General features: G+C 46.3%; 1 protein-coding gene across 7 annotated transcripts in view; it reads right to left on the minus strand.

Moving 5' to 3' along the window:
* Window positions 1–501: 501 nt before the first annotated feature.
* LOC146180427 (DNA-binding protein RFX2-like) overlaps window positions 502–27,830 on the minus strand; it is a 158,142-nt gene continuing 130,813 nt past the window's right edge. For 6 of the 7 annotated variants that reach the window (XM_084576024.1, XM_084576022.1, XM_084576020.1 and 3 more), the window contains 4 exons: window positions 22,200–22,349; window positions 21,932–22,140; window positions 21,723–21,876; window positions 502–6,018 (listed from right to left, as the gene is read on the minus strand). In XM_084576024.1, the coding sequence (XP_084432150.1) occupies window positions 5,809–6,018; window positions 21,723–21,876; window positions 21,932–22,140; window positions 22,200–22,349 (723 nt within the window). In that variant the 3' untranslated portion in view covers window positions 502–5,808. Of the gene's footprint in view, window positions 6,089–21,722; window positions 21,877–21,931; window positions 22,141–22,199; window positions 22,350–27,830 lie in introns of all 7 variants that reach the window. The other variant, XM_084576021.1, reaches the window with a different exon arrangement.

The following is a 27,830-nucleotide window of genomic DNA, read 5'->3' on the forward strand; positions in this document are numbered from 1 at the left end:
AGCAAAGCACTTGATGGAGAAAAAGAAAGTTCTCAGTTTGGGTTTTATTTCAGATGCTCATCAAATAAGTATGATGCAAACGATTTTCAGCAGTTTTATGCCCATTCAATAATTCAAGCTTTCGTTTAATTCGGACATTTCCAGTGGTCCTTTATAGGCCAAATTAATAAGAATTTACCTTGTTCAGCAGAGATATGACAGCTTCATCCAGTTTCCTGCAGTTCCCACTTGTAGAAAAAAATATACAGCATGCAGAAAGAATCCTATACAAATAGCTATACTGAATTTTTCAGTAGTGTATGCACTTGTGGGCTTTTCCAGTTTTAATTTTATTTGCAAATACCGTGCGAACTGCAATATCTGAAGGCATAATTTTTTCCAAATTTATATTCAATCGGTATTTGAAAATTTCAATATCTGGACAGCCCAGCAAATTTATGCTGCAGTAGGCTGAAATGTAAAATAATATGCTAGGGACACAAATAAGGCTCCATTTTCGATTTCAGCATCAAATTTCTTCATGTTCTTTATTTCATACACACACATGCACCAAACACACACGAGTAAGCATAGATTTCATCCTCATTTGCTATACATATAAATAACAATGGGACTGGGCTCAGATTTGTGGTAATATGAAGGAAATAAAATTGAACGCTAATGCAATCACATTTATGAGAGCTGTATTACAGCACCAAACTATTAATCTCCTATAAAGGAAACAAAGCCAGATAAAAACCGGGTGGACTGCACTTAGGATGAAATAAGCTGGCTAAATTGCGATGTGTAATCTGTCGGGCAGAAACTGAAAATGGGGTTGCTATGATACAGACATAGTGAGGTGCTCATCTGTAATGCAGGCAAGAATTACCAGCCACTAGTAAATCCTGCATTCTTTTCATACTGCTCAAATTACACATTTTTTTCCTCCACAGTGAGCTTCAACAAAAGAAATGCAGAGTGGTGGCATTTAGTGAAAACAAAAAGGTGTAAGAGAGAAGGAAAGAGAGAAGAAGAAAGAGAAGTGTGAAGAGAAGGAAGTTTTCTTCAATGTGGAGGTGCCCCAATATGGCCAGAATTGATAATGATTTTGACAGCTGAGGCTTCAGACACATGCAAGCATTTGCACATTAACTGTGATCGAACGGGGCAGCAAGACTACCATTTTTAAAGAAAACAAGAAAAGTGATGAGACAGTTTTGCCCATGTTAAAATGCTTCTTATTTTGTGAACACTAGAACAAGACTCCTGTGTTGACCATTACAAATTACTCGTCATGAATGAGCACTCTAGCCAGCGTGATGTACAGCAAGCAATGTAATAGTCTGTAACAAACACTGAGTTGTGTGAAATAATTACACTGCTGTCAGAGAATGCAGCTAAAGAAGGAGATTGAGAGAAGCAAGAGTCTCCATTCTGGAACTGGCCATGCACACCACAGAACATGTGTACACTCTCACTCAATAGTAACAAGGACAAGGCCACACATTGATGTGTTACAGGAGGGACCCTGAGGGTCACGTCGTATTATACATAAGAAAAAGAGAAAGTGCGGGCATGTGAAACCCACACCTAAGCAATGACTAGAGTTTTCCTCACTTCAACAACAAAGCTTGCTAGACCAAGAGAAACGCATTTTCTTCATACCTTGAGTGTGCAACAGCCAGATGGGTTCTTTGCAAGACCAGTGATAGTTCTGTCCGATGCATTCACAGATGTATTTATGACCTGATAGCGACCAACACTGCCTACACTGATTTGTGTCACTCTAACAAAGCAACAGGAAATGAGTGTAGAGATGCTTTGTCTGACACTGCTGAGACACCAGACCGCTGGTTCACCAGAAGAGAGGAAACAAGAAGCTTTTTTTTTCGAGACCCTGATAATATTGTGAAGCAGTGTACAACATGATCAAGTGATTTGTCAGGCTGCTGCCAAGTAAACCCAAGGCAGGCCCGAACCTGCCACTTACCTAGACTGACCATCAAAAGGCTAATTTCCGTGGCTCTTTAATGAAAACGGCCACACAAGAAAGTGACAGACACTACACTTATCACTTCGATACAATGGCACTCAGCCAGCGCTTCCCCACAGAGCAAAATGGTGCACTTGGTTCAGGAACAAGCCTCAATGTGCTTAGTATCATTACCCCATCGCCATGCCGTAACATGGCGATGGTGTGAAGAAAAAAGAAAAAACAGCGAGGAGAAATCAATGAAAATATCTTTCACAATTTTCTTCTGTGTGCAAATCGGTGTTAATGTATTCGGCATGCGATTTCTGCTTATGTTGTTGTTTTTATGTCACATGGTCTGTTGCGCGCTTGCTAAAGTGGGGGTGTGAGGCTCTGTCAAGCTGCCAAAAGGCAGCTTTTACTTCAGGCCCCGGCCATAATGTACACGGTGATGGAAAATAAACTTATTATTATTATGTTGGGTGGAGGCTAAATGTAGAGCGAGCGTGTTGGTGGCTGCACTGACTAGGCCCCGCTACCACCTTATTATAATGATTTTAATAAGTTGGCAACAAATGTTAGTGACTGGGCGTTGTTAGTCACTGGCTGGTGTTCTCCAGAAAACTTCACTGAAGTAAGAAAACTGATTGTTATCTAGGCTTACTAGCATTGATTTATTGTTCCTCGTTCTTACTTTTTGCCCCTGTTTTTGCGAAGGCAAAATTAGAAGCAAGATACGATGGTTTCATGTACGTGTCATCAAATGTACGAGGTCACCCCAGGAGGAGCAACACAAAGCATGCAAAAGAATACACTCCTTGCACATGGCTTCTCCGCTCAAGACAACCACTTGGACGTTTGCAAAGATATGTCTATGCTACAGTGCTAATCTGACTTGTAAGTAGAAAACGCTGCAAGATGTTTAGGCTCATCTCACTGCAGATAAAAAATGTTTCGTATATTGCCGCATATAAGTCGCCACCTAGGAGCCTACAGACATCTTACTTAAAATGCAGTGCCTAGAGTGGTGCCCCTCGTTGGTGACAATTTACTAGGCCCCATGCGAGGCTGTCAAACTGCAGGAACATTCACAGTACGGGTAGAACATAGTATTTTAGACCTCCAACTGCTGCTATGTCCATTGCACACTTTTTTTGCACTGAGGTGCCACCCACGATGTTTGGAATATTATAGTAAACTTTCGACGTCTGACTTATACACGGCAATACACTTTGCCAAAAGTAACATGCCCACCATTGCTTCCATGCAGCTGTTTAAAACATAGCATATGGACAGAAAAAAACTGCAATGCCTCCCAGTTTCTTTGTGGCACGACATAGATGCAGGAAATGCTCAGCACTAAAAAACACCAAATTAACAGCAGCAAGTAAATGCTGCAATACGGCTTATCACAGATGTAAACCAGCCCTGTCTAAACACCTTCACTGTACTCTAAGCACAGTGAAGAAACATGGCCATCTTACTATTCTGCTGGACAACCAGGACGCTCGTTCCAATTTTTGTTAAGTTGGTCCCATAAGTAGGTGCGTGGAATGTTCCACACTTTTCTCAAGTCAAAAGCCACCCTTCAGAAAACCAAACCTAGTGGGCTTTAATCTTTTCTCCAAACAGCATTAGGCCGATTTTTTTGCCAAAGTGATGACCACCGAGGTGATCAACAGGGATGACGGTCACACACAAGCATCAGAAAAATAACTCAGGTCTTGCCAACATGTAAGTGCTAACAACCTGAGTTCTTGTCATGTTTTTCAATGACCGCTTTTCTGCAGCGATTATCTGAAGGCTGCTTAACGCAGAGTACGCAAGGGGCCATCTTGCAGAATGACAGCCCCCACATTATTTGCAGATGACAGCACAAGAACAAATGAAAGCATGTCAATGATCCTGCGCTCAACTAAAGTCAACAAAGTTTGGCTACTTTGCTTGAAAAATAATATATATCGGATGCAACAATAAAACCCACAACATTAGCACTGCACAGCAAATATGGCAACTTCCAAATGTTGAAACAAACAAAAGAGAAATGGCACTGCTAAAAACTTTCCGCACATTAAAACAGCCTTCTGCAGAACACACCATACAGTAAAATCTCATCAATTAGACCCTCATTAATTGGGAAAATTTAAGCTAGAAGCACACTTTCCTTAAATTCACGCCGCCAAGCCACTGCCGTTGGCCAGTCACTGTTTCCGACATAGTATTGTACAACATGTGCAAGACAAGGCCTCGAAATTCCATCAAACGAGAGCATCATTAGCTCTATTTTGGGATTATGTCTCGCACGTGATTCCTCCCCTCTACGTTTTAAGGGTGCTTGGGCAGTCTGTGCAGTGGATCACAACACAATAGGGTGGCATTGCTGATTCCTCTTTCGGTCCTTGGCAAAACACCTAGTTCAATGTAAAAACAACCATGTTCGGGGCACTCATTAGATGAAACTACCACATTGCAAATTTCCCTCGTCTTGCAAGTGGTTTGCAGCGACCTGAGATGGTGATAACTCCACGACGAGGATGTGCAGCTGCTGCACATGAAAGATACGACAGATTTGCAACTAGGCCATGTCTGCAAAAGGTGTGTCCACACTGCTGTGTTTGAGCCTGAACCCATGAGTTGAAAGCCTCACTGTACTTTGCAAAGAAAAAAAGGCAGTTACTATGTGTCTGTCACTGCAGTAATAAATTGAAACAAGTACAGTAAAACCTCGATGGTACACTTTTTAAAAAATGTAGAGGGAAAAAACGTATTACAACTGAAATCTGCCTGGATTTGAAGACAGGACTCACTTGATAGAAATGATTAGCATCTTTAGTTCTTGAGGTATGGTCTTTGGTGTGGAGAAGGCTCCCCCCCCCCCCCACCCCCCCAAGGCACTGTGAGCCCATGGTGGCTTGCTTTCTTCTCTCCAGTGCAGAGAAGCCACCACAATGGGTGAGCACCCCTGCGTTCCAATTAGCACACATCTAGCAGTTGGTCGCTAAGCATTTGATACGGCCACAATTTGGCAGAATTTTGATTGCAGTAACTGGGAAATTGTGCTATCTGGGAATTGCGACAAATATAGTGTAACCGATTCGAGTGCATGAACCAGGAAATCGTAGAAACAAGGAAGCAGCTTGTGAGTAGGACTAAAACACAAGTCCGCAGTGCTGCTGTCCAAGCAGTGACTCGGGTGAAAATGGGACCTCCAATAAAATGCCCGTTGATATACCACACACATCCTTAAATTATAAATTCTTAATAATCCACACAAACACCTTACTCTGATCTTTGCAGCACAAATATCAGCAATCCCATTTCATACTCCTCAACAAGCACTAGGAAAGAATATGCGCAAATTCCTCCAGCCTCCTCTTTGGTTATGTACAAAAGATGTTCAGTCAGCTGAGCTTAAAAGCAGTGCAGGATCAAAACGTCGCCACTGGAAGAATCGTACACAAGTTCTACCCTGCTCTAAAGTGTCTTAAAAATCCTGTGCTCGTTCCTGCAAACCATATTCAAAATGAGACTTCCGTAGCAGTGTGAAACCGGGAGAAAGGCAACAAGAGGATATGACTGCTGAAGCAAACAACCAACGCTTTAGACAACATCCGACAGAGGCACCTTTTTTGTTTAGCGTCACAATGCAAGCCTGTGTGCACCTTTCCCAACAATGAAGGCGTTCATTTTCAGACATGCGGGGGAGACCAGTCATCCGCACAGACACTGTGTCACTTTCCAGAAGAGGCACTTGAATGCCTACAGGCTGACTTTGCAAGTGCCATTCCATAAAACCAGAAGATGAGAACACACAGTTTCTGGATTTCTGGCAACGCCCCCGGTTGTTTGCTGGACTAGACTGTCTTTAACTTCTTGCTTGGTCCTGGCTCGGTGTCTGTGGTCCCTATGTTGGCAGGCCAGCCATTAGCCAATACCACGCTGTAAGCAGCAGACGGGCGTGTGGAGCAGTTGCTTGCCGACGACGATGGTGACGAACCATTCTCGACAACTCCATCGGGGCTCAGGGCATCGCAGGTCATTGCCTTGGCTCCCATGCCCAGGAACTGAGGGGAGACAGAGTGCCTCTGTTCACACACAAGTTCACTGCTGCCTCCTAGCATCGTGGTGCATTTTCTGGGCATAAGCATGTACAGCCAAACATGTCAAGAAACAGAGCTTTGAATATGGACATAGCACAAATGGTAAAGAAATGACTGGGAAATTGGATACGTGTCAACACATGAATGTGAAGGTTAGAATAATTGACTGTTGGCTTAGTCGGTGCATGACAAAAATAGGCGCAAAATGAACAGGACAAAACAAAGAATAAACACGGGCGCTTTATTCTTTGTTTCGTCCCGTTCATTTTGCACCATGCTTATTTATTTATTTATTTAAGCATACTGTAAGCCTTGCTAGGCTCTTACAGGAGTGGGTGAACTGATGGGACCGTTATACAAAATGAAAAACATCAGAAACACAAAAAAAATGAAAACATAAGCACTGCAACACTATAACGGGCATTCAATTTGTCGCATATGAAGCACTGTAAAGAACCGCGAAGCGACACAATAAAAGAACACGTTAGACAATAGGTACTAATAAGATAAAATCCTAAACTGAACACTCGCAGTGTATAACGAAAGACATTTTAGGAACAATTTTTTTGTTTACACCATTTGCTTCTCAAAATATGACTCGACGTTTTTAAGAAAAATATCAAGGCAGATATCGTCCATATATTCATGTGGCAGCCTATTCCATTCTTCAATAGTTGAAGGAAAAAATGAAAATTTGTATGCGTCGCATCGCGCTGGGATGGGTCTGATGCACTTCCCCTGATTTAACCTCTTCGAACGATGATATGATGCCTTGATGTACTGATCTGTATCAATTTTGATTCCACCGTTATAAAGAAGGTATAGAAATTTCATGGAAGCTACTCGTCGCCGACAAGAAAGGGTAAGAATACCCACTTTAGTTCGCATGGATGATACACTATCGTGGCGTGAGTAGCCGGAGAAATGGAATGTGAAGATTAAGCAAAATATTAAGGCAGTGAATGTGGAATGTGGAATGTGAAGATTTCAGCAGAGCTCCTTTATAGTAAAAAAAAACTTTTATTTAAATAGAACCCCCTGCTACATTTTCAAGGGACCAATAAACACAAAAAACTTAAGAGGCGGGAAATACGACAAAATAAACATTGACAGTAGTGGTAACCTGAACATACTGATACATGGCACTCGCAAGCCGTAGAATGAATATGAGGAAGAGCGAAGGCATGCGGGCTGAAAAGCTGACCGTTCAACGACATCCCGTAACCAGTAAATAAATTAGTTTTGTCAATTGCTGCTTCGTAACATTTGGTGGCCGGTGCTTGGTATCGATCCTGCACCCATCAGCCATCCGAAAGTGCTGACGCCTGGCCAGGCTGCTGCCATCATTCTCCAATATGAATACCTCGGGAAGAAACAACCAGCCTGCGAGCATGTCTGGGAGGAGTCAACAACATCCTCAGGACTGCCCTGAACAGATAAGGTACTGGTCACATCACCGTGAGCCGCATCTTTTCTGGAATGTCTGATGAAGATGTTGAAGAGTGGCTCACACATTACCAACAAGTATAACCACTGGGACACGACCATGCAGCTGACGAATCTGGTTTCTTTTTTACGGACACTGCACTCTTGTGATTGGAGAATCACAAAGATTCTATAACCACATGGGACAGTTTCATGAAGGAACTGAAAAAAGCTTTGGGGACTCCTTGTCGCGCAAGAAAAATGCCGAGCAAACCCTTGGCTAATGAGCCCAGCGGCCAGGTGAGACATGCACCATGTACATAGAAGTGCTAAAGCTTTCCAGCACTGTGAATCGTGCCATGACAAAAGAAGATAAGGCTGGCTACCTTCTGAAAGGAACTGCTGAAGATGCCTAAATTTCCTCATTACAAAAAAAAAAAACCTCACCAAGTTGTGTGACGTCAACCATCATTGCAGGACATTTGAGCCATTAAAAATTCGGTGTATCGCCCCCAATTTCAGTTGTCTTTCCAATGTCCCAACCGTTGCCAGTGTCGAGAGTTATAACCACGATGAAAAGGTGTCTTTAATCTGGTGGACTGTCCACAAAGAACTAGCCGAGAAATTCCAATTGCCTACCGCCCACACCGTCTACCATGAATGTGCACTCCAGCCACCATGTTTTGAATCACCGCCCTCCTGGGCCAGACCGACGTCCGCGACGTAGCACCGGCAGCGGTCCCGCACCTGACTCCCCCCAGGGCGCGTTTTCAAGCTGCTCTGTGGAAGACCAAGTATCAGGGCCTCGAAGCTACTACCACTTCACCACTGCTACTACTTCAGCCACTACCACTTCAAATGGCTTCACTGTTTCTGCACATCGCCTCTACTACCACCCCAACAATGACTTTCCCAGACCGACTCATTGTGTGGCTCCGGTGTGTTACCGTTGTGAGCACATTTCCCAGTACTGCCATGGTCGGGAGCAACATGACTAATATCCACATTCATACGCAAGTCCCTCTGGTCAACCTTCGGCGGCATTCCATGACTATCAGCTCTGGAAATCAACTCGTTCCCGGCCGCTGTGACAAGGAACACACCAAAGTGACTCACCCGCTTCCGATCGCAGTTCCACACCGCCTATTCAACGACACCATTCATCGTCACCACGCTGCCTCTGTGTTGCCACTTACAGAAAATTAACCGCTGCGGCCGATGGAGGCGAGGTCGTAGAATGGTCATCTTCACTAATTCCTCTTCCTGTCCTTATGTTAAAAAACAAAGTGTCTGTGTGTGTTGTAATCTCACGTTGGTAGACACTGGTGCCGCTATATTTGTGATGAGTCTTGCCTTTAAAAAGTTATGTTTGCGTGGGATCGACCTGCTAGTTTTCGCAAGTGTGGGAGGTGAAACTTTGCACCGTTGGTAGGTGCTTCGTGTCAGTCGTTATTGCCAGCAAAAACTTTTGGACAAAGTTAGTCGTATTACTCTATGCAACCTAGGACGTCATATTAGGTATTGACTTGTTATTTGAACGTGGGGCTACACTTGACTGCGGTACTGGTGAAATTTCTCTTTGCCGCAATATGCTTGCTGCCTTTGTGGACGATTCAACCGACCCCCGTGATGGAGCATTTGGTGTCACCCAGGATGTGCTCTTACCAGCCAGAGCCGTAGTATTCGTTCCAGTTCACTTTTCAGACAATCGCGTGGGCACTTACTATTTGCTGGTTGAACCAGGCTTCCAAAACGCCGTGAATGAATTAATGATATTGTAACGTAACGTTACACAGAAGGCGCTGTAGCACTCTGGCACTGAAGAGCACCTACAACTAGTCAGGTCAACACGAAAGCGGAGCACCGTTTTTGCTTCGTCGTCTTCTCCGAATCGCCCGTTCAAATCTTCGTCTTCTATGAATGGCATGTGTCATTGCCCCCCTTCTTGGCAGCATCGCCTCGATGCTGCAAATGCTGCTTTATGCGATGAGCTGCCAGATAGTATGCTAGGTTGGTATGGGATACCACAACACAAAACGGGGCGCCATCAGTCTCAAGAATAGTCAGTGGGGCGATCGTAGTAGGGTTTCATCCGGACGACGTGTACAACATCAGTGAACTTGCGTCGTCTGCGGCTTGAGGGATCTTGGGTCGCGGATTCAACTTCGTAAGTAACGTCACTGAGGCGGCGGAGGACACTGTATGGACCGAAGTACCGGCGCAGCAATTTTTCAGAGAGCCCACGATGACGAACGGGCGTCCAAATCCAGACATAGTCTCCAGGCTCGTAGGCAGCGAAGCGCCGTCCCTTGTTGTAACGGTCAGCGTCTAGTTTCTGTTGTAGGTATATGCGCTGCCTTGCCAGCTGCCGCGCTTCTTCCGCACGCTGGGTAAAACTAGCGATGTCCAGGTCAAGCTCATGTTCGTCGTCGGTGTATACGTGCAGCATTGTATCCAGTGGAGTGGTCACTCGACGACCGAAGACAAGCTCGAAGGGTGTGAGCCGCGTCGTCTCTTGAAGTGCCGTATTATATGCGAACGTGGCATATGGGAGGATTTGATCCCAGGTCTTATGCTCTATATCCACGTACATAGACAGCATGTCGGCCAGAGTTCTGTTTAGCCGTTCCACCAAGCCATTAGTTTGCGGGTGGTATGTCGTGGCCCGTCTATGACTAGTGTGTGTAAGGTTCAGTACAGCCTTAGTCAGGCGGGCCGTAAAAGCTGCCCCGCGATCAGTAATGATAACAGCCGGAGCGCCATGACGCAATACGATGTCGTGGACAAAAAACTCTGCTACTTCGGTGGCAGTTCCATTGGTGAGCGACGCGGTCTCAGCATATCGGGTCAAGTAGTCTGTCGCGACAACAATCCAACGCTTTCCATTATTTGACTTCGGGAAAAGACCAAGGACCAAGAAGATCCATCCCCACTTGTTGGAAAGGAGTTTTCGGTGGAGCGATCGGTTGAAGAAACCCAGCTGGTTTCACGGGTGGAGTCTTTCGGCGTTGACACTCACGGCAGGTTTTAACGTAAGACCGTACTGAAGGTAATAATTTCGGCCAATAGTATTTCTCCCGAATCCTTGCAAGCGTACGACTAATTCCCAAGTGGCCGGCGGAGGGTTCGTCGTGACAAGCGCTTAAGATGTCAGGCCGTAGGTGGGTAGGTACTACGAGTAGAAATGTCTCTTTTGATCTTTCAAAATTGCGCTTGTAGAGAACTCCATTTCGTAAAACGTATTACTGCAAGCCACGACGAAAAACAATCGGTACTCTACCACCGCGTCCTTCCAGATAATCGATGAGCGGCGCTAGCTCCGGGTCCTTGCGTTGAAAGTCAGCCATATGGGATTGGGTAATGGCCCCAATAAAGGGAAAATCGTCAGCGTTTTCCACTGCAGTGGAGTCCAATAGCGCGCGTGACAAGCAATCTGCAGCTTGGTGTTTATGTCCCGACTTATAGACAACAGTGACGTCATACTCTTGAAGACGGAGGCTCCAACGAGCTAAGCGTCCAGATGGATCTTTAAGGCTTGCCAGCCAGCACAAGGAATGATGGTCGCTGACAATACGGAAGGGTCGTCCATACAAATATGGTCGAAACTTGCTGATGGCCCAGATTACCGCAAGGCACTCCTTCTCCATTGTCGAATAGTTCGCCTCCGATCGTGAGAGTGTTTGGCTCGTGTAGGCGATAACCCGTTCTACTCCGCCTTGCCACTGAATAAGTATCGCGCCGAGGCCAACGTTGCTGGCATCAGTATGTACGTCGGTTGCGGCGTCTTCATCGAAATGGGCGAGTATTGGGGGTCTGTGTAGGCAGCTTCTAAGCTCCTGGAAGGCTTGTTCTTGATCGTCTCCCCACAGGAAGGGTATGTCTTCTCTGGTTAGTGCTGTCAGTGGTTCAGCTATCTTAGAAAAATCTTGGACGAAGCGTCGGTAGTATGAACAGAGGCCTAGAAATCGACGAAGTGCCTCTTTGTCGGTGGGGCGTGGAAAATTTGATACTGCGGTAGTCTTCTCGGGATCGGGGAGAATGCACTGTGCACTGACAACATGGCTGAGAAAGCGTAGTTCCTTGAAAGCAAAGTGGCATTTCTCAGGCTTGATCGTTAATTGCGCACCTTTGAGTGCTTGAAGCACGATGCGCAACCGGTCCATGTGTTGCTCGAAAGTAGGCGAGAAAATAACAACATCATCTAAATACACCAAGCACGACTGCCACTTCAGACCTGATAAAACCGTGTCCATCATACGTTGGAATGTGGCTGGTGCAGAGCAAAGACCAAACGGAAGCACCTTAAACTCTTATAAGCCGTCGGACGTCACAAATGCAGTCTTCTCTCGGTCTCTCTGATCCACCTCGATTTGCCAGTATCCGCTTTTGAGGTCTAATGAGGACAAGTACCTGGCGTCGCGTAGTCGGTCGAGGGCATCATCAATCCTGGGCAGCGGATAGACGTCCTTTTTAGTCATGTTATTTAACTTTTGGTAATCGACACAGAATCTCAAGGTGCCATCTTTCTTTTTGACAAGGACCACTGGCGACGCCCATGGGCTCGTCGAAGGCTGGATCACGTCGTCCGCAAGCATTTCATTCACTTGCGTTTTAATGGCGTCACATTCCTTAGGAGAAACCCGGTACGGGCGCTGGCATACCGGTAACGTGGTCTCATCGGTGATGATGCGGTGCTTGGCGACAGGAGTACGACCGACCTTAGAGCCTGTGGCGAAGCAGTCTGCGAAATCGCTCAGAAGAGCCGAGAGAAGATTCTTCTGATCGGGCCTCAAGTCGGGGTTAATTTTAACGGGTTGCAGAGCATGACAAGGTGCGGCCTCTTCTTTAGGGTTCGCTCCGGCGGTGCATAAATGAGGCAAGGCAGTAACATCGTGAAGGACGGCAACAGCCGTGTCCTTGGCGAGATGCCGCATCTCCTTAGCAAAATTTGTCAGGAGGACAGTAGCACAACTGTTCTGGAGTTGTACGAGTCCTCGAGCAATGGCTAATTCCTTTTCGAGTAGTAGCGGAAGGTGCCCATCCACGATGCCCTCGTAATCGTGGAATAAGTCATGCTTTACAAGAACCAACACACTAGAACGTGCCTGAACCCTCACGTCATCGTCGACTATAAGCAAAACGTTCAGACCCGGATCTTCGTTTTCAATGTGCGCCACGGCTCATTTCGTCGAAAAGGATACACGCGCTTCTTTCAGGTCAATGACAGCGCCGTTGGTCTGCAGGAAGTCTAGACCAAGGATCAAGTCTCTCGAACACTCAGGAAGCACGATAAATTCTCCGACATACACAAAACCATGGAAGCCGACCCGCGCTGTGCACTTGCCAGCAGGTTCAATCAAGTGCCTTCCCGCCGCGTGAATTTTCGGGCCAGACCAATGTGTCAAAACTTTCTTCAATTCTCGGGCGAGACCACGGCTCATTACTGAATAATCGGCACCAGTGTCGAGTAACGCGGTGACATTCACTCCATCAATCGTTACACATAATCGGAGGTAGTATGCCGGATGCTGTCGCTACCTGGCACAAGCGAAATCTCGTCGGGTCGGCCTGACGATGACGGAGGATCTTCACATTTCCCAACATCAGCGACCCTGCCTCCGAAGGCCGCTGGTATTAGTTTTCCCGGCTAGGGCTTGGAGAGGAGCGGCGTCTGGAAGAGTGGGGACTTCTCGAACGGTAGCTCGTCGGGGACGTAGACCGACGCTCTTGGTAACCGGACGTGAAGGGATACTGTCGCGCTGCAAGGTCGCTTGCAATCTCAGTAGGCCGTTCGGTATTCCAAGGGTAGAGGTCCTCCGAGGCGAAACCCCGCATGTTGACGCAGCGGTACAGGCACGCCCGGTAAAGGTGAGTGGCTTCCCCACAATGATAGCACAGGGGCCGACGGTCCCGGAGCCGCCATACTTGACTTTTACGGGGTGGCTGGTAGATTGGCGGAGGGGAGTCGCGAGGCTGCATGCGGCTCCATGCGAGGACCCTGCGGCTCCATTGCTGGAGCTGCGGCGTTGATACTACGGTCCAGCGAGGGAGCCTTACTTAGGACAGACGCGTAGGTGGGCCTCGCGTCGAACGTCTGGTGGGGAACGCGTTGCTGGGGAACGTCAGCAACTTGCTGAGCTGCCATACGCACCTCGTCCCGGACGACTTCAGCCAATGAAGGAAAAGATGCTGTGTTGCAAGGCATCCGGAGCGCTTGCAATTCCTCCCGCACGACAAATGGATGAGATTGCGTAGTGCGTCCATGTCACTGCCGACATGCACAGGGGGTGCGTCGGACCTAATGATGTTCACGTCACGGTTGTACTGACGGGCTCGGTGTTGCAGCGTTGTCTTCATGGTCGTTGCCTCGCTGAGAAACTCCGCCACAGTATGTGGTGGACTGCGCACCAGTCCCGCGAAAAGTTCTTGTTTAACGCCCCGCATCAGGTGATGCAGCTTCTTATCTTCTGGCATTTGTGGGTCTGCACGCTTGAAAAGGCGTGTCATGTCCTCAAAGAACATATGCACGCTCTCGTTCTGGCGCTGAATGCGCGAGTGTAGCGCAGCTTCTGCTCGCTCCCGGCGGTCGGCGCTAGGAAAGGTGGCTTTCAAATCACGACAGAATGCTGCCCAGGATGGGAAGGCAGCCTCATGGTTTTCAAACCATGTCCGTGCAGACTCTTCAAGAGCGAAGTACACATTGTGGAGCTTACGCTCATCAGTCCACCCGTTGTAACGAGCGACTCGCTCGTAGGTCTCAAGCCAGTCCTCGGCATCCTTGAACACGTCTCCATGAAAAGAGGGGGGTGTTCGCGGCTGATGACACAGGATGTGGGTGGGAAGCCTGCTCTCAGATGTCATTGCAGCACGTTCTACGGCCATCTGAGGGTGCGTCGTCCTGGTAGCGGCCGGAAGGGGTCCGAATTCAGGGGGCTCTCCACGTAGGCGGCGGCCGAGGCGTTGATGTACGGGGGTAAGCTCCGTAGTGACAGGTTGATTATGCAGGACTGGATTGATACCCGGCAATTCCTCCACCAGATTTGTAACGTAACGTTACACAGAAGGCGCTCTAGCACTCTGGCACTGAAGAACACCTACGACTAGTCAGGTTAGCACGAAAGCGGAGCACCGTTTTTGCTTCGTCGTCTTCTCCGAATCGCCCGTTCAAACCTTCTTCTATGAATGGCATGTGTCAATATTATCAATGCAATAGCTTACCCGATTCAAATTCGGCTCTTTGCAGACGATTGCGTTCTTTTTCATGAGATTAACGATCTTAGTGACCAATTACTCCTTATAAAATTCAAGAATGGTGCAGTGAGTGGGATATGAAACTTAACACAGATAAAACGGTCTTCATGAAAATAACAAATAAGCGAATCACACATTCATTCCAGTACAATCTTCCATCTCATCCTTTAACTGAAGTCAGCGAATACAAATACCTTGGAGTCACTATAACCAATAAACTTAATTGGAGCCGACATGTTTCTAACATATGCGCATCCTCATTTAAAAAGCTTTCCCTTTTACGACACAAACTAAAGCAAGCTCCGCCTAATGTAAAGCTGTTAGCATACTCGTCCCTCTACTGTTTGGGACCCGTACACAAAACTCAACATTCACGCACTCGAAATGATCCAACGCAAAGCTGTTCGTTTTATTTTTTCCAAGTATCGTGCAATGGATTCACCAACCGAACTAATGAAGCAACATAACATCCCAACACTCGAATTACGAAGAAAGATTCAGACTCAAACTTCTGTTCTTGCTGAAACACAATAAATTGTTAATGAACTCCTGGCCTTACCTGAAACCGTTAAACACCCGTCTGACAAGAAATCGTCACGAACATCAATTAACTCCATACTATTCTAGAGTAAACGCTTTTAAATATTCCTTTTTTCCTCGAACTATAGAAGACTGGAACCGACTGCCACCTCACCTACTAAATAGCATAGACTCGATTGACCTAATTGAGTCTTGACTACCTTGACTAACCTGTTACTGTGTTGCTGCTTTAAATATTTGTGTGTTTTAAATAACAAAAATTTTTTTCCCTTGTACTGCCGATTTCACTGACAATTTTAATTTGATTATTGTACAAAATGTTCAATTTTTCTACCCCTGGCTGCCATGATTATTGTGTTCTAGCTGTGTATAATTTTTTTTTTATATATAATGTAATAATATTATTCTTGCCAGTCCTACTTGGGCCCACCAAAGGGCCTGCAGTATATTGTATATAAATAAGTAAATAAATAAATAAATAAATAAATAAATAAATAAATAAATAAATAAGAAGAATGTTCCGATACTAAGGGCTGGCACACGTAGACACACACACGCGTACGGCACATGCGTGGTCAGCGAACCTATAAAATGACCCTGTTTTACTCCCATCTGGCATGAAACTTGCTCGCTTTGATGCATATGACGCTCTAAACATTTGGTCAGCCACTGACTTTTCGGCCAATATTGTCATGTAGTGGTGATAAGGTCGTTGACACCAAAAGAAGACACAGGCTTGAGGGTACTGAAATTAACTCCTTATTGGGCTGACTTGCGCCGCAAAAGAACTAAGCAACTCCGCGGCGGCGATAGCAACAAACGTGCTGGTCGATTGTCGAACAAAGGAATGCTCGTCACACTCGTCAACGCTCAATTTAAAGGCTGCTCAGAACAATCTAGATAACATCGCAAACTGCTACCAGCACAAGTTGGAACATTGTAGAAAGACACACGAGTGGCCGGAATCTTCGGGACAGATCTCGGTGCATCTTGCGCTACAACGAAACTGATAAAGGTGTGACTTGCGACATCGAGCATTAACAAAGAATACGGAACTAATACGCGATCCAGAATCAGAGTGATAAGGCCGTATGCCGGCGGCTGTTAAAAAACAACAAATACAGTTTTGAAGCCAGGCTTTCTTAGCACCCCCTGCTGCGTCACAGGTCTGACCGCCGCCGTGGTCAGTTGTTCCGCAGCCGCTGGTGACTGAGGGCCGGGGTTTTATGGAGCTTATCATAGGAGGTTGTGGCCAATTACTGCACCAGGGTGGCCAACTCCTGTTCTGGTGAGGGAGTGCGTTGCCGGAGGTGTTCACCGGCATCAGGTCGCACCCCAAACCTGTTTATGCAATTCCATCGACACGCGGATTTTTTTTTTTTTTTTTTTTTTTTTCCATCCGGTGGAGAATTGCGCGGCACCGGGATTTGAGCCCCGGTCCTCTTGCATGCGAGGCGGATGTCCTACCGCTACGCCACCGCTCCGCTGGACAGGCCGCCATTGGAAACTGACCCTGGCAACGTTTAATGCTAGAACCCTAGCTAGTGAAGCTAGTTTAGCAGTGCTGTTAGAGGAACTAGAGGGCATGAAATGGGATGTCATAGGGCTTAGTGAGGTTAGGAGGCCGAATGAGGCATATACTGTACTGAAGGATGGGCATGTACTGTGTTATCGAGGTTTACCAGAGAGGCGACAACTAGGAGTAGGTTTCCTTGTCAATAAGTATATAGCGGGTAATATAGATGAATTCTATAGTATTAATGAGAGGGTTGCAGGCATCGTAATTAGGCTTAATAAACGGTATAAACTGAAGGTTGTACAGGCCTATGCACCTACAAGTAGTTATGATGACCAGGCAGTTGAAAGCTTCTATGAAGATGTAGAATCGGCAATGCGAAAAGTAAAGACGCAGTATACTGTACTAATGGGCAACTTCAATGCCAAGGTAGGGAGAAAACAGGCAGGAGACAAGGCAGTAGGTGACTATGGCATTGGTTCTAGGAATAGCAGGGGGGAGTTACTAGTTGAGTTTGCAGAGCGCAATAACTTACGAATCATGAATACCTTCTTCAGCAAACGGAAGAACCGGAAATGGACATGGAAAAGTCCTAACGGAGAGACTAAAAATGAAATCGACTTCATAATGTGTTCAACCCCCGCCATTGTGCAGGATGTAGAGGTAATCGGGAAAGTGCGATGCAGTGACCACAGGATGGTGAGGTCCCGAATTAGCCTAAATCTGAAGAAGGAACGCTACAGATTAGTAAGAAAGAAACCCATCAACGAATTAGCGGTGAGGGGGAGGGCAGAAGAGTTCAGGATCTCGCTACAGAATAGGTATTCAGCTCTAACTGAAGATGGCGACATTACCCTAGAGGCAAGGAACAATAATTTCAGAGATATCATTACTGAGTGCGCGGTAGAAGTAGGCGGTAGGATAGTTAAAGAGGATACCGGTAAGCTGTCTAAGGAGACGAAAGATTTGATTAAGAAACGCCATAGTATGAAAGCTTCCAATCCAACAGACCAGATCGAATTGGCCGAGATATCAAAGCTAATCAATAAGCGCAAGGTGGCCGATATAAGGAAGTATAACATGGACAAAATTGAGCATGCTGTAAAGAACGGGGGAAGCCTTAAAGCGGTAAAGAAGAAATTGGGCATAGGCAAAAACCAGATGTATGCGATAAGGGACAAGGCGGGCAACGTCATCACTAATATGGACAAGATAGTCAAAGTAGCCGAGGAGTTCTATACAGATCTCTATAGCAGCCAAAGTAGTCAGGACCGTAATGAGATTGGCGGTAGGGAAAAACAGTCAGACGTTCCACCAGTGACGAAAGACGAGGTCAAGAAAGCATTAGAAACTATGAAAAGGGGGAAATCAGCTGGAGAGGATCAGATAACTACAGATTTGCTAAAGGACGGGGGGGATATCGTGCTAGAGAAACTGGCTACCCTGTATACGCAGTGCCTGATGTCATCGACGGTACCGGAACCATGGAAGAATGCAAACATTGTCCTCATTCACAAGAAAGGGGACTCTAAGGACCTTAAAAATTACAGACCAATCAGCTTACTGTCTGTTACGTATAAGGTATTTACTAAGGTAATCGCTAATAGAATCAGGACAACCTTAGACTGCAATCAATCAAAGGATCAAGCAGGGTTTCGGAAACGGTACTCTACTATCGATCATATCCATACCATCAACCAGGTGATAGAAAAATGCTCAGAATATAACCAGCCCTTATACATAGCATTCATTTATTACGAAAAAGCATTTGACTCAGTTGAAACCTCGGCGGTGATGCAGGCATTGCGAAATCAGGGGGTAGACGAGCCGTACGTGAAAGTGCTGGAAGATATATATAGTGGCTGCACAGCAACCATAGTTCTGCATAAAGAAAGTAACAAAATTCCCATAAAGAAAGGTGTTAGGCAAGGAGACACAATCTCCCCAGTACTATTCACAGCTTGTTTAGAGGAAGTATTCAGAGACTTGGAATGGGAGCAGTTAGGGATAAGGGTAGATGGAGAATACCTCAGTAATCTGCGATTTGCTGATGACATTGCCTTGCTAAGCAACTCGGGGGATGAACTGCAAATAATGATTGATGACCTAGACAGAAAAAGTAGACAGGTAGGCTTGAAAATCAATATGCAGAAGACTAAGGTAATGTTCAACAGCCTCGGGAAGGAACAGCAGTTTACATTAGGTAGCGAAATACTGGAAGTAGTAGGCGAATATGTCTACTTAGGACAGGTAGTAACCGCAGATCCGGACCATGAAAAGGAAATAACAAGAAGAATAAGATTGGGATGGTGCGCATTTGGCAAGCACTCGCAGATTATGACTAGCAGCTTACCGGTATCGCTCAAGAGGAAAGTATACGACAGTTGCATCTTGCCTGTACTCACCTATGGGGCTGAAACGTGGAGGCTAACCAAGAGAGTTCTACTTAAGTTGAGGACAACCCAGAGGGCTATGGAACGAAAAATGGTAGGGGTAACATTAAGAGATAGAAAGCGTGCAGAGTGGGTCAGAGAAATAACTCAAGTTACCGACATTCTAGTGGAAATTAAGAAGAAGAAATGGACATGGGCAGGACATGTAGTGCGAAGAGAGGATAACCGATGGTCGCTGAGGGTAACAAACTGGATTCCAAGGGAAGGAAAGCGTAGCAGGGGGCGGCAGAAAGTTAGGTGGGCGGATGAGATTAAGAAGTTCGCAGGGGTCAAGTGGATGCAGCTAGCACAGAACCGGGTTAAGTGGAGAAATATGGGAGAGGCCTTCGCCCTGCAGTGGGTATAATCAGGCTGATGATGATGATGATGATGATGACAGTTTTGAAGGTTTCGCGGCAATATCGACGGCACGATCAACGAACCGCTTCCGTCATCCGAGCGTCTTGCACTGCAGCATGTTCACGCCCAGCATGTGTCGTTGTTTGACTTCGGTCAGCCAGCACTCCCCCTTCACTGCCAGTTTCTCGTCGCGTCTCCCCAGCAGAGCGTAATCACCGAACAAGTACGCGGCATGCTGCAGAAAGGCGTCATTCGAAAGTCATCTAGTCCATGGGCTGCCTGTTATATTGGTGCCCAAGAAGGATAATTCGTGGCATTTTTGCGTCGATTACTGTCGACTAAATTCCGTCACGAAGAAAGACGTTTACCCTCATCCACGTGTAGAAGACGCGTTGATTGTCTTCAGTCTGCATTCTACTTCTCTGCATCTGTTGAACAGGAAGAAGACAGCCTTTGTTACACTGGACAGGCTGTAAAAATTTGATGTGATGCCTTTTGCATGCCCCAGTGTTATATTATGACAACCTGCCGATCTGGCAGGGGGCGCTATTTTAACGGCTATTAATAAACGTGCTGCGGCCGGCCTACTCAGTGGGGCGCCTTCACTGAACAGCTGACATGTCGTGCCATTCCTTGGACGTGGCAACTGACGACGAGGATGGGATTCGAACCCACATGGGCAAAGCCCAATTTCTACAGGAAATTCATTCTCCAGCTTTCAACAGTGCTTCACCCATTCAATCACCTGCTGGCACACCGTGGTCTTGGGAGCCAGCCGAGGAAGACACATTCTGCCGAAGTAAGGCATTACTGGCATCAGCATCGACGTGGCATATTTGGATCCGAGGAAGGCTAGTGTTGGTCATGGATGCGTCGCCCTATGGCCTTGACGCGGTTCTCACACAGAGGGAAACAGACGGAGTGGAGTGACCGATAGCTTTTGCATTGCGAAGCTTGGCCTCAGCGGAAAGCGACTACAGTCAGCTTGACAAAGAGGCACTCGCTGTTGTATTCAGAGTTACACACTTTAAACAGCACCTTTGGGGTTGCAGATTTGAAGTTGTCACTGATCATAAGCCGCCGTTGGGTCTCTTGGCAGCAGACAAGCCTATACCAGAGTCGGGTTCTCCGCGTGTCCTTCGCTAGGCATTGTTCTTATCGGGATACAACTATGTATTGAGGAATAAGCCTGGTGGACAGATTCCTCACGCGGATAGCCTCAGTCGGCTGCCCCCGCATGTGAGGAAGGCTAATATTGAATGCGCTCCAGAAGTTTTCATGCTCCAGGACTGTTATCCGAGAGTGTAACCAGCATCAGTGGTGGCTAACAAAGACCCATGTTTGGTACAGTTGCAAGAAGTTTCGTGGATGGGTAAGCTCAGTTTCCGGAGTTAAGCGTCCAGAGTAACTGGACCTTATTAGAGAACAGAGTGGCGATCCCTGCATTGCTACAAGCTGAAGTACTGCATCTTCTACACAAAAGCCATCCCGGGATCTTAAAAATGAAACCGGTTGCCCGTACCCATGTTTGGTGGCCGGGACTGGATAGAGACATTACGGCAGTGGTCCAGGCATTCGGTGTTTGTCAGGAGAACCAGCGGATGCCTAGGCCAGCGCCTGGTAGGCCATGGCCTTTCCCTGAGAGACCGTGGTCTCGTTTCCATGTGGATTTCGCCGGTCCAGTGCGGAATGTGTGAGTGAAATGCTCAAGGTTTGCCACGGGAAAATCGCTCCATATGGGTCGGCATTAAGGTTTATTAGAGAATGGCACGTGAATAAGTAGGAATGCAAAGGTACAAAAGGAAACATGCAAGGTGCTATCTTTACCTGACACCTGCACGAAAGAACCAAAGTACAGCAGGTTATCTTTGAAGCCCAAGTGCTGTGGTTAAAGACTCAAAATTCCCCATCAGTCAAACAAACAGAAGTTTGACTGATGCAGTTTTCACCATTGAAACGCATATGAAAAGCTTCCATGAGCTCTTGAACAAATTGTTCATGAAGACCAAAAATTTTCAAAGATTATATATTTAAAAGACGCATAAACGCTGAATGAAATGAGCATAAAGACATTAATTTCTCAGTCCCTGAGACTGGGCGGGCAGTGACACCAATGCCACATATTGCTGAGAAAAAACACTCACCTCTCCCATGACAGCAATGGGTGTCTTCCCCGTGGCCGCGGACACCTTGTGCTCCACCAGGTAGAACATGTACTCATCGTACAGCAGGCGGATCAGGTGGAACGACCCAAAGCTGGCCGCACTCCGAAGGGTCAAGTCACGGATCACCATCGAACTGCACCAAAGCGGTTTCTCAAGGGATGTTTTTCATTGAAATCAAGTGGATATACCTGTAGAAGGACCACTTGAGCAGGAACTGTCGGGCCGCCCGGGGGAACTCGGGGCGTCCGCGGAAGGGCTCCAGCACCTGCCCCACCACGCCGTCCAGCCAGGCAGCCCACTGCTCCAGGGAGGTCTGCTGCTGCAGCGTGCGCTTGAAGTCCTGCTCCAGCCGCCGCACCAGGCCGTCCTCACACTGGCACACCCACGACGCCTGCTCCTGTTCATCATTATGGGGGCATGTTAGAGGCAGCAAATTACAGGACAGGAAATGCACACCTGGACGTTGTGGAAGTCGACGCGGTTGAGGTCGGCCAGCATTTGGCTGATCTGGGAGGAATTCTGGAGGACGGCCCGCGCCGCTTGTGCCAGGTGATTCAGGGAGGTGTAGCGCCGCAGCGTCTGTGCAAACGCACTCACCGCACCAATCTGCAAGGAGGTGAAGTGATTAGCCTAATGGAATAGATTTTCGGGTTTCGTGCTAGGGTGTTTGCCGCTGCTAGCACAATTTAATTCAACGCATGTTTCATTTTCTCTGGAGCAGTTGGTTCAAGATGGGCAACCCAAACAAGTGCAAGGCTAATCTGGAGGAAACATAGTCCTAATCTGTAGAGGACGCGGACTTAGTGCATGCCTGGGCAGGTTTGAAAAAGAGAACCAATCTGGGCAGAAAACTGGAGGGACACCTTCCTCAAATCATAGGACAACAACGAAAGACCAATTCAAAAGACAGCAGTTGAATGAGAGAGAGAACATTTAAACGGGGGAACTTTCCCAGGGAGGACAATGCACTGAAGGAAAGCAAGGAAAGGCTGTCGAAGAATTCTGCAGGGCGCAACCTAGTGATGGTAGCAGTGGGACTGTACGATATCCTCAACGGTGATCCCGCACAAGACACAGAGAAGTTCGCACAGGGGATAGCAAAGCAGATGCAGACTGTGGTGTGCTAGGACAGAACAGGAAGGTTCCTTATCAAGAGACAAAAGGGTTCCATAAACAGGAAAATGGCAAAGGATTTCCGCGAGATGGCAGCCATTGTGCTAGGGGCTACAGAAGTAGTTGGCAGTGAAGTGTAACAAGGAAGCCCAGCAAAGTGGCAGAGAGGAAAGAAAACTACAAATTTAACACTGGAACATAGATATGCAAGACAACAAAACGAGAGTGAAATGGTCAGAAATTAAACCGCAGTTAAAGTGTGTACGCTCTATGTAGACATATCTCGGGGACCTAGGTGATCCATTTTTTCATCATCATCATCATCATCATCAGCCTGACTATACCCACTACAGAGCGAAGGCCTCTCCCATATTTCTCCACTCAACCCGGTGATCTATTTTTTATTGACGGCTAAATCTGGGAAGGGTACAACAGAACAATATGGAGTTTTATGGCACATAAGCAACTATGGCTATCAACGCAAGATTAGGTGTCAAAATGATTACATTTGACATGAGAAACCTTAAAACAGCTGAAAGCTGAACAAGTGCATGTTCTCCTAAAAGCAGCGCTGACTGTAAAATAAAGTGAAATATCTCTTTCACGGGTCCTTTACTTTTTATTGAAAACGTGATTTCACCATAAAATTCATATACAGGTTCGTCTTTCTTTGTTAATAAGAGATTGTGTGTCCTATACAAAGACGACAAAAGACTACTTCAATGAAGCGTTCCTGGTGTTGACATGATTTCCATTCTCCTAATGGGCTTGCTTGTTTCATTTTCCCAGGCAGTCTGCCACTTGGCTCTTAGTTTGCCATGCACTAATTTCATGTAATCCGTGACCTGTTTTATTTCCGCGCTTCTGGCATGTGCTGTGCATGTAGTCTGCTCTCTCATTTTGTGCAATTCCAGCAGAATATAAGAGAATGTTTGTCTGTCATATGTTATGTATTATGTTTCCTATCAGTGGCTCAACAGCGTTTCTAGAGGATACTGTGTAAGTAATGCCTTTGTTGACACCTAATTTTTTAAACTCTAAATCTCCCTTCCGATGTAGTTTTTGAGCCATCAGTATAAAATGCAGGGTAATATTTTTTATTCCCTCAGACCCAGGTATTCTTCTAACAAGAGCGCATGCGGTGTGTGCGTTTTCTGAAATTGTGTCACTGCGAGGCCAAAAACTGCAAGGAGGATGTACCACAGTGGGAGCAGTTCATGCCCTGGGGCCTTTCATTCATTAACACCTAGGATTCTTTTTTGAAATGCGACAGTAGAGGTTTTACTGATTTGTTGCTGAAGGGCATTCTCGATGGGCATTTTGTGACTATAGGGTGGTGACAGAGATGCTTTGGCTGAGAATGCACTTTAAGGACGTATGAACAAGTTGCTGTTCTGCATGCACTGGATGATAACCATAAACCAAGATTATGTCTTTGCCATATACTTTGGGCGGAGCAGAAAATGACAGACTGTAAAAGGCATGCTCTCCTATCAGAACCCCCAGCATTTTCTTGATAGTAATACATTGAGCTTGGGATGCTTTTATCTTTAAGCTGTTTATATGTGGCAAAAACGTTATTGTTTTACCAAAAGTGATGCCTAAAAATTTACGTTCTTGTTTGATTGGTAGTGCTCATTAGTTTGGTTCAGGTAAAATATAAGATCACTTTGTAAGCCTTGTCTTAAGATTTAACGGCACCATTTTCTGGGGAGAGAATTTGAATCCATTTTTGTCCGCCCAATTTGACAGCTTGCTTACAGTCATCTGTATTTGTCACTCGCAGGTTGATATGCTAAAGCAAGCGCATGAAGGTCAACTACATAAACACAATACATTATGGAATTCATTTTTACTATGACAAGAGTTGTGCTGAGGATGCACCCTTGGAGTACACCATTCTGTTGTGTCGCGGAGAATGTTGTGCCCAGACGGACTGTGAAAATGTGCTTGGCCAGGAAGTTGCTCAAGCAGTTCAGCATCCATCAGCGGATACCTAGGTCGGCTAGGTCATGAAAGATACCGAACCTCCACGTGGTATCATAGGCCCTCGCCAGATTGAAGAAGATCCCGCCTGTGGATAACCGCTTCCCGGACAAGGTGATCAGTTGTTGAAGATGCATTTTTAAAGCCAGAAGTTGCCGAGAGTCAAGAACAAATGTGAGTCTGACGCTTTCGAAAGATTCTGTGATGCAGCTGGTGAGGGTGGTGATTTTCAGCGTTTCATTATTGCTGCTGTTTTTCCATGCCTCAGGCATTTTTCCAGTTATCCATATTTTATTAAAAAATTTCAACAGTGCCTCTAAGGCAGCTTCAGACATATGGTCGGCTTCAGACATTGTCTGGTCCTGGTGCAGTATTTTTACCGCAGGAAAACACTGCACTTATTTCTTGTTGTGTAATTGGCTCGTCGTAGTTTTCATTTATACCTACCCGAAACAGAAGTTTTTATTTTTCCGCTATTACCTTGTGTTTCTGATGTCTGTCTCTACAGCACGAAGAGCTCAAAACATTAGAAATATGTTTGCCTGTTCTTCTAGTGTTGTTTGTTTTCCCAGCATTGCTAACATTGGAAAAGTAAATGGGGCATAATCTCCAGTGAATTTTCGAACCTGTTCCCACATTTCCATTGCAGGAATTCAGCTGTTTATCGACGATACATATTTATGCCACGAGGTTTTCTCTGCGTTTCGCCAGAAGTACCGCGCTCTGGCCCTAGCCTTCCTAAAAGCAATCAAGTTCTCTAATGGGTGCCTCATGCTTTGTTTTGTTGTTTCTTTGCAAAATTACATAACCTCCGTCCACCATACCTTGTGCTTTTAGAGCGCAGCTCTTTGGCACCCGTTCCTGCGTTTCACGTCGTCGTCGCCGTTGGTGTCGGCGCTGACGTTGTCCCTGTAACCAGCTCCGCAGCTGGGGCAGCACGCGCTCCTCCCCCCACCCTCCTCCTGCTTTCTCCCTGGCGGTGACTGCGCGTGTTATCCGATTGCTGCGCGCGCTTTCCCCTCTCTTCCTGTGTGGCGGCAAGGGTGCTCTCCGGTTGCCGAAACGACGGCTCGCTATCAGCAGTTCACGGTGCGTGCATCCCAAACCGAGACACAGAGTCACATTCTCTTCACTCGCTAGCGGCGTCAGCGGCATCAGTCAGTCGCTGCTATCTGTTTGTCGCGCAACGTTCCTATGGGACCACGCGCTGCCTCCCGCAACCTCCCGATAACTCAATTGCTCTCTTCATTTCTCCGACCACAGAGCTTCTTTCATGACAGCCAAGAACTGTTAGTGGAAAGTTTCTTGATGAAATACATGTGAAAATTAAAAAAAAAAAGTTGTCTGTAATTGTGTCTTGCTCGAAATCGTTGCCTCAATCTATCGAAAAAGTGAAACAGCTGATGAGCTGCGCTCAAATTTCGCATTAGGAAGTAACGTAACCGTCGGTAAATTTTTTCTAGCATGCTCGGATGCATGGGGGATGGCTGCTAAAGCTGCTGATCTTGTGCATGTAGAAAACCTTTTGTTTATTTCTTCTATATATACTTTTTCAGATACTTCTCATGCGGCATTTGTTTAAAGAACTCAGCAATCAGCAAGGTGACGTTATGATAACCTTAAAAAATTCTAGAGGGCTCTTTGGCCCACTAAAGCGCGATTAGGCAAAAGCCATTATAGTGCGGTGGATCGTGGTCCTCCACTATAGCACCTTTATCTCCCTCTCTTCTTTCACTCCCACCTTCCTTTACGGCGTGGTACATGTGTTCATGTTCATGGAGAATTGTGACAGATACTGCACCTTTTCTACCCTGAAAATCAATTTAAAATGCCGCTGATGCCTGCTGTACTAACGCCTCCTAGACATCTTGGTCTGCTTTTGCTTGCTGTGCGGTGCAGAGTTCGAGGAAGCGCCAAATGAAAGGTGCCTAAATCAGATGGCCGGCAGGGTCAGTTTCGTCTATGCACGAATCACCTGGTAACGCCATGACCATTCATGACAATACATCGCGTGCCTCTTGTCGAATGCAACAAGCATTTCAGTGAACGCATTAAAGTCCACCGACGCTCTATAATTCGTTTACAGGAAATTAAAGGCGCAGTATCTGTCACTCGCGGAATCCCGCTATCCTCACGGTAAATAAAGGGAATTATGATGAACGCTTCACGATCCAGGGCATGGTGCAGTTGGTAAAGCGCTCTGCTGGGGATCCAAAGGATGGAGGCTGGATTCCCGGTGGAGACAAGGTTTATTTATTTATTTTTAACTATCTCCCTCGAACCATGACACCCTCTGCCGACAGCTCCTGCTGACAACGAAAATGCATTAAAGGCTTTCGCTTTAAAATGGTGAGTAAATGGCCACTCCCCCTAGGGTCATCTAAAACATCTTTTTTAAATTGTTAAATATGGATGGTGATGAGCTGGGGCAGCAATAGGTGGGCTTTCCTGTGTTCAACAGATGCGTGTTCATCATCATCAGCCTGACTATACCCACTGCAAGACGAAGGCCTCACCCATTTTTCTTCAATTAACTCGGTCCTGTGCTAGCTGCATCCACCTGACCCCTGTGAATTTGTTAATCTCACCCAACCACCTAATATTCTGCACACCCCCCCCCCCCTCCCATTACGTTTACCTTCCCTTGGAATCCAATTTGCAGGGGTGGAACGAGCATTTTGGAGCAGCTTTGGAGCAATTAAACAAGAGTTTTGGAGCATGTTACTGCAGTGAAATGCCCTTGATAATTTCAGTTTTCTATTCCTGACATATATAATCCCTCTTTATTCCTTTTATGCAGTGTTGTTCCTTCCTCGGGAAGGAACAGCAGTTTACATTAGGTAGCGAAATACTGGAAGTAGTAGGCGAATATGTCTACTCAGGACAGGTAGTAACCGCAGATCCGGACCATGAAAAGGAAATAACAAGAAGAATAAGATTGGGATGGAGCGCATTTGGCAAGCACTCGCAGATTATGATAGCAGCTTA

The sequence above is a fragment of the Amblyomma maculatum genome, chromosome 8, assembly GCF_055883805.1.
Source record: "Amblyomma maculatum isolate TAMU_Amacu chromosome 8, ASM5588380v1, whole genome shotgun sequence".
NCBI classification, from domain to species: domain Eukaryota; kingdom Metazoa; phylum Arthropoda; class Arachnida; order Ixodida; family Ixodidae; genus Amblyomma; species Amblyomma maculatum.